The sequence below is a fragment of the Parus major genome, unplaced genomic scaffold (genome assembly GCF_001522545.3).
Source record: "Parus major isolate Abel unplaced genomic scaffold, Parus_major1.1 Scaffold388, whole genome shotgun sequence".
NCBI lineage: Eukaryota > Metazoa > Chordata > Aves > Passeriformes > Paridae > Parus > Parus major.
In genome coordinates, this window is record NW_015379305.1 from 3228 (window position 1) to 14973 (window position 11746).

The window sequence follows — 11746 nt, forward strand, 5'->3', positions numbered from 1 at the left end:
CCTCCCAAAAAGGAGCTCTGCTGCAAAGAGAAAGGGGGGGCAGGTCCCAGAAATCCCTCCCCAGAACCCCCAGGCACAGGCCAGAGGCAGAAAGAGGGAGTGGCAGCAGAAAGGACAAAAGAAGAAAAGAAAGACTTGTTCTGGTATTTTACAAGTGGGTTACCTGCCTTTCCTTTCTATGGGTAAGGACACCTCCCCTCTTCCTCAAGGCTGAAAGTGGAATTCCACCTCCAAAATTCCACGTGTCTGAGTTTCATAATTCCCAATGTTATTCCCCATGCAGCATAAGCCATCACCTCTAATTTTTTCTCTAGAATCATTACTGGCTTGCTTTTCTGTGGAAAACTTGCTTTTCTGATGTCAAAACACATCGATCGAGAGTTCAGGGGCCTGTTTATGGCCTATCCTGACAAGCACAAACAAAATCCAACCACCAAGAATTACACGGAAATATGGACACAGTTTATAAATACTCCTCTTCCCTGCAACTCCCTGGCATTGATCTCTAACCTTGGATCCTTCACCTTTGACTCTTGACTTCTGCCCTTAGAAGCTTGATTCCTTGATAATTGACCTTTGACCACATAACCTTGGAAAATTAACCCGTAACATTGGATCTTTGACCCTTTACTCTTGGTTTTGAACCCTGACCATTCACATGTGACCCTTGAAGTTTGAATCCTTGACTTTTCACTTCAACCATTTGCCCTTGACCTCGGCCCTTTGACCAATGACCCTTGATTTTGACCCTGCCCCAACATCAATATCACTGACCTACAGTGATTTCAGCATATAAATCCTACCGTAGTTATCTCACCCTACAGTGGCAATGCCATGTTCAGTCTCTATCCCAGCCCCACAGTGATTTCAGCTCCAGCTGAAAGTTCCATTTCATAGATCCGGCTCCAGTTCATAGATCCCATTCAGTAGTTCCATGCCCAGGTGCATCCCGGTGCTCCCCGAGCCCCTGCGAGATATTCCAACCATCCTTCCTTGAGAGACCCCCCGGAAATCCCCCCTCGGCCCCTGCCCACCAGCAGCTCCCCGCTCAGGTGTCCTCAGGTAGCCCCCTGCAGCAGCACCCGCCCCGTCTTCATCCACAATTCCGGGACGTGAGAGAAACAAGAGTTTTATATCCGAGGAAGCACACGGTCACCACAGCGGGCGCCACACTGCCATAAAGCACAGCCGCCGCCGTGTCCACTCCTGCCAAACTGCCGTAAAGCATCCACCCAAAGCCGCCGTGCCGATCGTGCTGCCGAAAAGTGCCGGGGAAGATGGCGGCGGTGACGGTGTGGGAGTCGCGGGCTGGGTCAGGCCCCGCCGGGCCTCACCGGGAATGGACGGCGGAGCCCGTCAGCACCGGCGTGAGTGGGGCGGGGGGCGGTGGGAGGACCCACTTGGAGGGCTATGTAGTCGCGATGGGCTTACGGGGGGTTGGGGGTGTTATGGACTAAGAGAAGCCGCCATGGGGTGGAGGGAGCGGGCTGTGGGGCAGAGGGTCCTCGATATGCGGCTGAGGGTGGACTTGGGGCTGGGTTTGGGGCAGAAGGGGCTGGGGGCAAGGGCTAGGGGAGCAGAGAGTTCCCTGAAGAGTGCGAGAAGGAGAACGGGGTCAGAGGGACCCTCCTGGAGAGGGGTGCTATGGGGCACGGTGTGGTTTCTCTGGGAAGGGGGGCAGTTGCTATGGGGCCGGGAGTTCTGTGGAAGGACGATTTCTGTGCGGCAGGGGAATTGTGTGAGGCGAGATCTGCAGTGGGAAGGCGGTTTCTGTGAGGCAGGGGCTGCTGTGGGGCCGGGACTTGCAGCGCACACCTTCCCTGCCTTCCCCCCAGACCACCATCATGGCCGTGGAGTTCGATGGAGGCGTCGTCATAGGGGCCGACTCCCGAACCACCACCGGGTGAGTGCCATGGGCCGTGACATCATCAGTGCCCTCACGGGGAGCCGGGACAGTGTGCTGGGGTTGTCACTCTTGTCACGGTGTCATGATGATGTCACTGGGAAGCCAAAGCTGCAGGCAGAGTGCCAGGTATCTCAAGATATCAATGTCACACTTGACAGGCATTTTCCTTCACCAAAATTATCCAACAATCCTTTATTTATGTGGAATAATTCCTGCAAAAACATTCTCAGGTTAAAGTTTGTGATCTTGGTCCCAGTTTCTGTGGAGACACAGATCCCATTTTTTCTTGGCCAAATAGTTTTTCCTCTTTTAGGGGGAGTTTTCAGATCCCACGGAACCATTCCCCGGCGTAGTGATAAAAATTGGATTTAAATCCCATGTTAAAATCACCCAATCCAAAGGACTTCCTGCATCCTTCTAAGTAATGTAATTCTTGATTCGTCTGTAAAATATGGGACACTTCCCACACTATATTTGTTATCATCTTTGGTCCATTATATGGAAAAATTCTTTCCAGTGCCTCAGATCTTTGAACAAAACCTGAATTATTTTTTTTGATATTCCATCCTGGTAATCCTGTAAAATCCATTTCCCAGCGTTCCCTGGGGGTTATCCCTGGCTTTCCGGAATTTCCTCCCCTATTATTTCTTTTTGTTGTTATTACTGCAGCAAATCCTGTATTTCTAAGTCCCATGCCTGCAAAACCTGGCACTTTGTGCCCAAAGAAATTCCAGCATCTTTCTGGGACCAACACCTGCTTTCCAGGGTTTTCTTAGCATCTCCAGCGCGTTGCTCCTCTTGCAGTATTACCTTGGGGGGTTGTTACGGTAACATCACACTGCTGTCACCTCCAGCAGCCAGGCTGCTGCCACAGTGACATCACCACGGTGTCCCGCAGGTCCTACATAGCCAACCGAGTGACAGACAAACTGACCCCCGTCCACGACCGAATCTTCTGCTGCCGCTCGGGCTCGGCAGCCGACACTCAGGCAGTGGCTGATGCTGTGGCCTATCAGCTGGCCTTCCACAGGTACCCCCCATGGGCACGGGGTAGGGTCAGGGAGGCTGTGAGGACAACCCCCAGCCCGACACCTGGCCCTGCCCCACAGCGTGGAGCTGGAGGAACCGCCGCGGGTGCGCACAGCCGCCCGCCTCTTCCAGCAGAGCTGCTACCGGTACCGTGAGGAACTCAGCGCTGGCATCATTGTCGCTGGCTGGGACCCACGGCGGGGGGGACAGGTGGGCTCCCTTTAGTCCCGGTGTCCCCTTTTCTGTCCTCTCTTCTGTCCCAGCATGTCCCTTTTTCTTCCCGAGTGTCCCCTTTTCTGTCCAGGAGTGTCTCACTCTGCCCCACATCTCCTTCTGCTTCCTGGTATCCCCTTCTCTGCCCCACAGCACTCACCTCTGCCCTACAGTGCTCCTCCTTTCTGCCTCATAACCCCATCTTTTCCCTGCAGTCCTCTCTTTCTGCCCCACAGCCCCCTCCTTTTCCCCAGAGCACCCTACAGCCCCCGCTGTGCCCCCCAGGTGTACGTGGTGCCGATGGGAGGGCTGCTCCTGCGCCAGCCCTTCGCTGTGGGGGGCTCAGGAAGCTCCTACATCTATGGATTCCTGGACGCCACATTCCAGCCTGGGATGAGCCGCTCCCAGTGCCAGGAATTCGTCGCCCGTGGTGGGTTTGGGGGATACTGGAGAATTTGGGGTGGGAAGTGGGAAGGGTCCTGAGAGGGGGCGTGGGGTCCTGGGAGAGGATTTGGGGGTAAAGAGGAGTTTGGCTGGCATTGAAGGGTTTGGGCGTGTCCTGGGTAGGCATTTTGGGAACATGGAGTGGTGTAGGGGTCTTGGGAGAGGATTTGTGGAACACGGAAGACTTTGGGGGGTCCTGGAAGAGGATTTCGGAGCACAGAAGAGTTTGGGCAGCACTGAGGGGTTTTGGAGTGTCTTGGGGATTTGGGAACATGAATGGTTTGGGGGGGTTCCTTACCTGTGTTCCCCCAGCACTGGCCCTGGCAATGGTGCGGGACGGCTCCAGTGGGGGGGTCATCAGGCTGGCGGCCATCACCAAGGAGGGAGTGGAACGGACAGTCCTGGCCGGCTCTGACCTGCCCTGGGGTGATGGTGGCCCCCCTGTCTGAGGGAGAGCCCCGCCCCTCCAGGTCCCCCGAATTTGGCGGGGGAGACAATAAACAGCTCTGGTGGATTTTCTTGGGGTCTAGCTTTGGAGTCCCCTGCTGTCACGCAGTCCCTGCTGGGGGCAAGGCCACACCCACGGCGTGACAGACACAGACCCTGCCCCTGGTGTGACAAAGATAAAGCACCCTGCAATGTCTGTAGGTCTTGCTTTAATTACATGATCACGATCCATGATTCATTAACAAAGCGCAGGGTGGAGGGTGCTGGGGGAAGGGGGGGGGAGGGGGAATCTGGGGGGGCTCTTGCCCCACGCTGTGACCTTGATACTGGCTGGTAACAAAACCCCCAGAGGGGTGGGAGGGGGCACATGGGGACGGCACCCTACAGTCTCTATAGGGCTGCCCCATAGGGACAAGACATCCCCTGCTGTCCCCATGGGAGGGATCCAATGCCCCTGTATCAGGCCCAGGGCCCCTCCATAGGGCCCCAGGGCCACTTCATAGCCTTGATGGGGGTGGTCAGGCACTCCTATAGAGTCACCTAGCCTCCAGCCCCTGGTGGGGTGGAGTGGGGGTCAGGCACCCCCACAGCACCTGAGGGAGAGGTCAGACGCCCTCAGAGCCCACGGGATGGGGTCAGATCCCCCCCGACCCCCCCCCCTCGGGGGGTGTCAGGCACTGAGGAAGAGCCGCTGGTACCACTTGTTCATCTGCTCAAGAAAGATGAAGGTGAGCACGGTGTGGGGGCCCAGGCGGGCATAGTAGGGGGTGAAGCCCTTCCAGAGGCTGAAGAAGCCCTCATACCGCACCACCTTCAGCAGCACGTCCTGTGGGGGGAGCAGTGTGTCAGGGGGAGGACGCCCAAAAATAAACCTAAAACATGGCATGGATGCCTTTCCAGAAGAATGGGGAACCTTCTTGAAATAACATGGACGCACTCAAAAAGATGAGGAAGCCTGCCAAAACTATGAGAAACCTTCCAAAAATGACAGGGATCGCCCCTCCCTCCCACAAGATAACGGGGAACTTTCCCAAAATGTTAGGGCAGCTCCCCAGAATTACAGGCATCTCAAAATTACCTGAATTTTTCCCCCTGCCTCCAACGACAGGAAACACCCCAAAAATCATGTAAAACCACCTCCCCCCCCCCCCAGTTGAAAGGGAACTCCCAAAATGACAGAGAAGCCCCTCCTAAATTGATGGGGACTTCCAAATGGTGTTGCCTCCCAAACCCTGCTCACTCACCAGCCCATTGCGGTACTCAGGTTTCCCGTCTATTGTCCGCATGTTCTGGATCCTGTTGGGGGAAATTTTGGGGTTAAACAGGTGGTTTTGGGGCGACCATGTACCACATTTGTGATTATCTAAGGGCGAGCAGGGGAGCAACCCGGCCACCCCCCAAATGAACCCACCGGGTCTTGACGATGTCGACGGGCATGGAGGCTGCCGTGGTCACCAGCCCACTGATCATGCTGGCACAGAAGTGGCACAGGATGTCGTCACGGAAATGCCCTGGGGGCACCCCAAAACATCAGAGGGGAATGGGGGGAGAGTGGACTAGGATTTAGGATTTCCCCATGGCAGACCCACCCCCTGAACTCACCAGAGTCAAGCAAGAATTGTTTGGATTGGGAGTATGAGGCAAGCTGGGCAGCGTTGACCACCACAGCACGGGCCATGGTGGGGATACAGCCCTATGGGAAAACAGGGTGTTTGGATGAGTCCTGTGCACCCCCAGACCCTGCCACATCACCCGCTGCATTCCCACTTTTCTCCACAGACCATGCTCTCCTCCCTCACCACAGTTGGGGACACAGCACTGGGATGGGAGACAGGAGTTTGGGGGATACCCAGCTTGCCCCCCCAGAGCATGAGGACACCCCCAGATCCTTGGGAAGGCAGCAGGAGAGTCATGGGAGGATCTTGGGGTCCCACAGCTCCCACTTACCCTCCACAGCGTGAACACCCCTTCCTCCCTTGCCATCCTCACGAGGGCGTCAAACACGTTGTGATAGCCGCGGCGCTCACCAGGGGGCAGCCTGGGATTCGGGGCAAAAAAATGGGATTTTGGTAAAAAAAGCAGACTTGGGGGGGCAGGTGGGGACGCAGATACTTGTTGTACGGTTGGGGGCTCACCTGCCATCAGCTGTCATGCGGATGAGAGCCACCTCAGCCGGGGTCCCCACAAAGGCCCCGGCAGCCCCTGCCGTCATTCCCATGGCTGCCTTGGCCAGGAATGGAGGGGGGGTCCCATCAGCACCACCAAAACGCTCCAGGAGGACGCTGTAGATGCCCAGGCGGGTGGTGGTGTAGGTGGCCTGGCGTAGAAGCCCCGCTGACAGCCTGTGGGGACACAGAGAGTAGGGAGGAGTCCCAAAAATGGGGGGGCATGAAAGAGCTTAAGGCTTGTAGGTGCTTGGAGTTTTAAGGGATCTGTAGCCCCTGACCAGCAACCTCTTGCAGCATGGGACGGACCCCAGGGCATGCAGGGACAAGAGGTTTCAAGGGGATCCCAGGGGGTTCGGGAGTTCAAGAGATGTCCCAGGGATTTGGAGGTCCAGGATGGTTGCAAGGGGGTTCTGAGGGGCCCATACCCCGTGTAGATGCCCCTCAGTCCCTCGTGGCGCAGGATGGACCCCAGGGCGTGCAGGGACGTCCGGTACTCACGGCCCTTGGCCCCGGCCCCGCTCAGCTGCATCCGATTCTTCACCAAGTCCAGGGGCTGCACAAAGACTGTAGCCCCCATCCTGAAGGAAGGGGGTCGGGGGACCCCAAAAATACTTGAACCCGTCTCCACAGCTCCCCAAATCCACCCACAGCCCTCTCAGAGGAAACCTGGGTGACGAGGAAGTCTGAAGGAGCTTTGGGGAATCTGTGGGGGGGACACAGAACGGGTTTGAGGGGAGATTTATGGGATTTCGGGAGGTTTGAAAGGGTGCAGTGGATTTGAATTGATTTTGGAGGGCAGTGGCGGGTCTGGAAGGAAGCATTTGAGGGATTCGGAAGGGATTTGGGGGAGGCTATGGGGGGGTAATGATTGGGACCGGGGGATATTAAAGGGTTTGGAGCGGGGGGCTGAAAGGTTAGGAGCGGCATCGGGGGTGGTTTAGGGGTGACCTGAAAGGTCTGGGCAGGGGGATCCCGGTTTTGGCGAGGAGCGGGGGTGTGAGGGGGGAGGCTCTCACCCGGCCAGGCCGCCGAAGAGAAACTTCACAGATTTCGGGGAAGTCTTGGGTCTCTCGGCCGCCGGCGCCGCCGCCATCACGGCCGGGCCCTGGTACCGGGGGCGCGGGGGGGGCGCGGGGTCCGGCACCGGCGGCGCCCCAAGGTGACTCGGGGGGGCGCGGCGCCAGTGCGCCTGCGCGGGGCGCCTGCGCGGCGCCGGGGCGGGGGCCCGAACGGGGAGCGTGGCTTTGAGGGGCAGCACCGCCTCTAAGGGGAGGGGGCGTGGCCGCGAGCCCCGGGGGGACCTGTTCCGCCCTCACGTCTCTCATTGGTGGAGGATGTTTTGGCGGGAAGGGAAATTGCTCAGTAACCAAGAGGATTGGCTAGGGCAGAGGCGGGTACTAAGTAGCCCTACCCTTCTCTCGCGATATTTCGCCATCTCGGGGGGCCAGAGTGGAGCCGGAGGCGACGGCGGCGGAAGGGGTCGACGACCGGTACCTCACGCACTTCGTCCGCCGCTGCTCAGCGCCGTGGGTGATGCCTGTCCCGTTCTGTTCTAGGCGGTGAGTGCTGGGGGTACTAGGACGCACTGGGAGATATTGGGAAGCATTTGTGACACTGGGGGGCGCTGTCAGGAAGGCTTTGTGAGTATGCGGGGAAGCACTTGTTACACACTTGGCATCGCTGGGAGGCACCCTTGGGTGCACTGAGAGGCATTGGGGACAGTCTGGGTCGGCTGTGGGCAATCTTAGGTGCATCACTCAGCACCGGCGTCATTCGGAGTCCCCCTACTCATTACTGGCACCTCCCACTGACCCCTACTACTGATTCTAACTGGGAGTCAGTGGTGAGGTACTGCACCCCGCCCCCTCCCCAGCACTTCCCCTCCAAACCCTGTCCCTCCCCTACAGCCGTTCCCCCAGTTTCGGGGTAGCCCTGAGGTGTTTGGGGTTGTTGGGGGGACACCAGAGGGCACACGGTGCCAGGGATGACACAGATGTTAACAGGGTTCAGAACCACCTTGAGATCGAGTGGAAGGGGGGGCAGTGACACTGTCCTACAGGATGTAGGGGTGTCATGGCTCCATAGGTGACAGTGATGGAGTGATGGTATGCCCCAACCTCACAGCCATGGGGGTCACCTCGTGGCAGGGGCAAAGGCACATAGGGGGCCCAACACCTGGGTCTCTCCCTGCTAGGCGAGAGGGGACAGGGGGAGGGACACCCCATCCACCCACGGCCCAACCCCTGATACCCCAATTCCCCCCCGTGGGGCAACTGCGGGCCCTTCCCCCCATCTGTGAGTCAGCCCGGGGGGGGGGGGGGGGAACAGGAAGCATCAGAGCCACCACATTGCCCTTATAAGGACTAGACGGGACCAGAGCAGCTTCCGCCTGCCTGCCCGGATGTCTGGTCCTACCCCACATCTACCCCTCTACCCCACATCCCCATCTCTGCCCTATACCACCTTCTTCATCCCACATCAGCCCCCCATCTCCCTCTGCCCCACCCCATCCCCCCATATCCGCACCTCTGCCCCACATCAACCCATCCCACCACCTCCACAGTCCCCACCTCTGCCCCACACCACTCTGAACATCTGGGGCCCTGCCTCACAACTTCCCAAAATATCTAGAGTTCCTGTCCCCCAATTCCCCACAGCCTCTTCTGTTTCCCCCAGATGTCCCCGAGCCCCTTGTTCTATCCTACCACCCCCCAGCTGCTGCCTGTACCCGCAGCTGACTTCCCCTCTCTGCTGCTGGTGCAGCCCCTGCCATGAATGAAGCCCTCCAATAAAGCCTCTGCCCTCCAACGTTGCCTCCTGAGAGTCGGGGGGGTGGCGGGGGACATCGTGGGGCAGGTGCTGCCCCATCGTGGACTTTGTCCCCCAGGGCACGGCAGCACCCTTGGACCCGGGTATCCGGGGAGGCCTCCTCCACCCAGGGTGGAGGGCAGAGCCGCACCCAATGGCCCCGGGCACACATCGAGGTTCCCCCCCACAGAACCCACATCCCTGAAATCCCCGACCCACAGCGATTCCCCACAAGGGCACTTTATTGCTGCCGGCAGCGGGGATTGGGGGGAATGACAAGGGGGTGGGGGATGTGGTCCTGCTGGTCCCTGGCAGCTCCTGCTGGTCCCTGGGGGTCCAGGGGTCCCTGGGGGGATCCCAGGGGTGCCCCCCAGCCCCCTCAGTACTGGCTGCGCCGCAGGTGATTGGCCATCTCATAACACTTCTTGTTGACGCAGCCACCGTGGACGCCCTCCTTGCCCATGGCCAGCACGATGGCTGCAGGGGTACGGGTATAAAGTGGGGGGGGGTGATCCTCAACCCTCCCAAATCCCCCATCAATCCCCAGACAGACAGGGGGTCAAGGGGGAAGAAGGGCAGGAAGCAACAGCTGGGATGAGGGACCCCAGGACTTAGCAAGGGCTAGTTTGGGGGCATCTGGGGCAAGGGGGGGTAGGGACATTAACGGGAAGCAGGTCAGGGGTGACACAGGTGACAGGGCAGCAGGTGACGTGGCCGGGTGGAGCTGTGCAGGGGAGAGGACACGGGGTGACATGGAGTGACACTGGGAAAGATGGGGGCACCTGAGGAGTGAGAGTGTTGAGAGTGACACTGGGATGCCATAAGATACATGGGAGGCACCTGCAGAGGATTTGGGTCATGGAGGGTGACAGGAACTGGTGATAAAAAGTGTCAGGGAGGTGTGGGGGCACGGGGAGGGGTGGGTGTGTGATACAGGGTGACAGGAGGGTGGAGGGGGGCAATGATACAGGGTGGTTCCAGGGGGAGCTGCCTCTTGTTGGTGATTTTGAAGGTGGGGGGTGTGCTGAGAGGGTGATGGGGATGACACAGGGTGTGGGGTAGTCGTAACAGGGGGCTAGTTCCAGGGGGTCTCTCACTCTTGTTGGTGATGGCGGCCGTGATGTTGAAGGTGGGCGCTCCCGCAGCCCCCTTGGTGCGCAGGTCCATGCTGTGCTCCCCCTCCACCAGCAGTGAGTCCCGGATGACGGAGCAGCGCAGCCCCCCCAGCGTCAGCCCCTGCACCAGCAGTGGCCCCCGCTCGGGGCCCACCAGTGCCGCCACCTCCGCTGGCTGTTGGTACAAGGGTCAGGGGCACCCCAAAAAACAGACCCCAAAAAAACCAACCCCAAAACCCACCTGTGACCCCATAAGGAACACAGTTGTCTGGGGACTGCCATAATTCCCCCCCCCCCCCCCCCTCAAGGCCCACCACTTTTGCAGGCTGGACAGGATGGGGACAGGTCAAGGGGACCCCAAAGGCTCACGACCCAGGGACCACCAAAACCAAATGCAGACACCAAACCCCCAGGCAGGGCCCCTGTAGGGCACTCAGCAAACAGGGACTCTCTCGTAACTCCCAGTCCATGACCATAAAAGGGATCCAGGTGTCCGGGGACCTCCATGACTCCCGCCAGGGACTCCACTCCTGTGACCCCTGATCCCCGACGATGACCCGAGAATATAGGGATCCCCATGATGCCCCAAACTCGGGACTCTCCAGGGCCGACCCGTCCAGGAACCCCAAAACAACCCCCTCTAACTCCTCCAGGAACCCCATAAAGGACCCCTTCAAACAAACATCCCTGGGACCCCACATTTAACCCAGACAACCCATCGGGACCTCAAATCCAGGGACCCCCATGAACCTCGTCATAGCCGCTCGGGTGACCCAGCCGTCCGGGGACCCCCATGAGGGCAGCTCCAAACAGGGACCAGGGGTCCGGTAGCCCCCCTCTCCCACCCTGAGCCTCCCCAAAATTCTCCCCTCCCCCCCATTTCCGTGGGGGGAAGTGGGGAGGGGGGAGGGGGTGCGCGCGCGCCGCCCCTCCCCCACAGGAAGCCCCGGCCGCCCCTCCTCCACCGGGAAGTGGCCGCATTCCGCGCATTTTTAGAGGGTTTTTAAGTGGGGAGGGGTTCCTCCACCCCCACACTCCCCCCCCACGAGACCCCCGGCATCCACTTAGAGAAATGTAATAAAATAGATGGGAAGTGGGGAGGGAGGTCGTCGAACCACGTGGTGTTTGCCCATCCCCCCCTTCCCCGCCCGCCTGCGACCCCCCCAAAATGTTCGAAGCGGGGTTAAGGAGGGGACTGCCTCGCCGCCGGTCCCCCCCCGCCTCCAAGCCCCCCCCAGCACCGGCCCTCCCCGGCACCGGGTCCCCGGGTATAGGCAGCGCCCGAGCCCTCCCCCCGCCCCGCACCGCGCTCCACGCTGGCGCTTTTGCGTTTTTCTACCTTTTTTGTCCTTCCCGGAGCCCGTCGCGGGGGGGTGGGGGGAGGTCAGCCCCGCCCCTCATAGGCCACTGGGTCCCCCCGCCCTCCGCGCGCTTGGGCGGGAAACGCCTTGGCGCGCTGCCCCCCCCCCACCCCTGCCGGTCCCGGCCTCTCACCGTGATATTGGCGAAGGTCTTGCCGGGGGCGGCGGCCCAGACGGCAGGGGTGTCGCGATAGCCGACGATTGCAGCATCCTGGCAGGTGCCGTCCGCCAGCAGCGTCTCCACGTAGGGCGCCC

The 11746-nt window shown here is 59.7% G+C and overlaps 3 protein-coding genes across 4 annotated transcripts in view; 1 reads left to right on the forward strand and 2 right to left on the reverse strand.

Annotated features, from left to right (window-relative positions):
• Nucleotides 1–1234: 1234 nt before the first annotated feature.
• PSMB6 (proteasome 20S subunit beta 6) lies at nucleotides 1235–4111 on the forward strand. Its single transcript, XM_015616269.3, has 6 exons — nucleotides 1235–1367; nucleotides 1836–1903; nucleotides 2805–2936; nucleotides 3016–3145; nucleotides 3434–3578; nucleotides 3905–4111. The coding sequence occupies exons 1-6, from the start codon at nucleotides 1278–1280 to the stop codon at nucleotides 4039–4041; spliced, it is 702 nt and encodes a 233-aa protein (XP_015471755.1). The 5' UTR covers nucleotides 1235–1277; the 3' UTR covers nucleotides 4042–4111.
• A 120-nt stretch (nucleotides 4112–4231) lies between these two features.
• On the reverse strand, nucleotides 4232–7380 carry SLC25A11 (solute carrier family 25 member 11). Of its 2 annotated transcripts, XM_015616268.3 has the most exons (8): nucleotides 7224–7380; nucleotides 6633–6785; nucleotides 6175–6381; nucleotides 5987–6077; nucleotides 5642–5732; nucleotides 5451–5550; nucleotides 5284–5335; nucleotides 4232–4865 (listed from the first exon to the last, which is right to left on the reverse strand). In XM_015616268.3, the coding sequence occupies exons 1-8, from the start codon at nucleotides 7298–7300 to the stop codon at nucleotides 4710–4712; spliced, it is 927 nt and encodes a 308-aa protein (XP_015471754.1). In that variant the 5' UTR covers nucleotides 7301–7380; the 3' UTR covers nucleotides 4232–4709. The 2 variants fall into 2 exon arrangements, with proteins under 2 accessions (XP_015471754.1, XP_033367507.1); XM_033511616.1 differs by lacking the exon at nucleotides 6633–6785.
• A 1859-nt stretch (nucleotides 7381–9239) lies between these two features.
• The window catches only part of PFN1 (profilin 1), a 2887-nt gene continuing 380 nt past the window's right edge, over nucleotides 9240–11746 (reverse strand). Inside the window, exons 2-4 of the mRNA XM_015616259.1 lie at nucleotides 11625–11744; nucleotides 10113–10305; nucleotides 9240–9492 (exon numbers count right to left, since the gene is read on the reverse strand). Coding sequence (XP_015471745.1) covers nucleotides 9395–9492; nucleotides 10113–10305; nucleotides 11625–11744 — 411 coding nt within the window. The 3' untranslated portion in view covers nucleotides 9240–9394. The remainder of the gene's footprint in view (nucleotides 9493–10112; nucleotides 10306–11624; nucleotides 11745–11746) is intronic.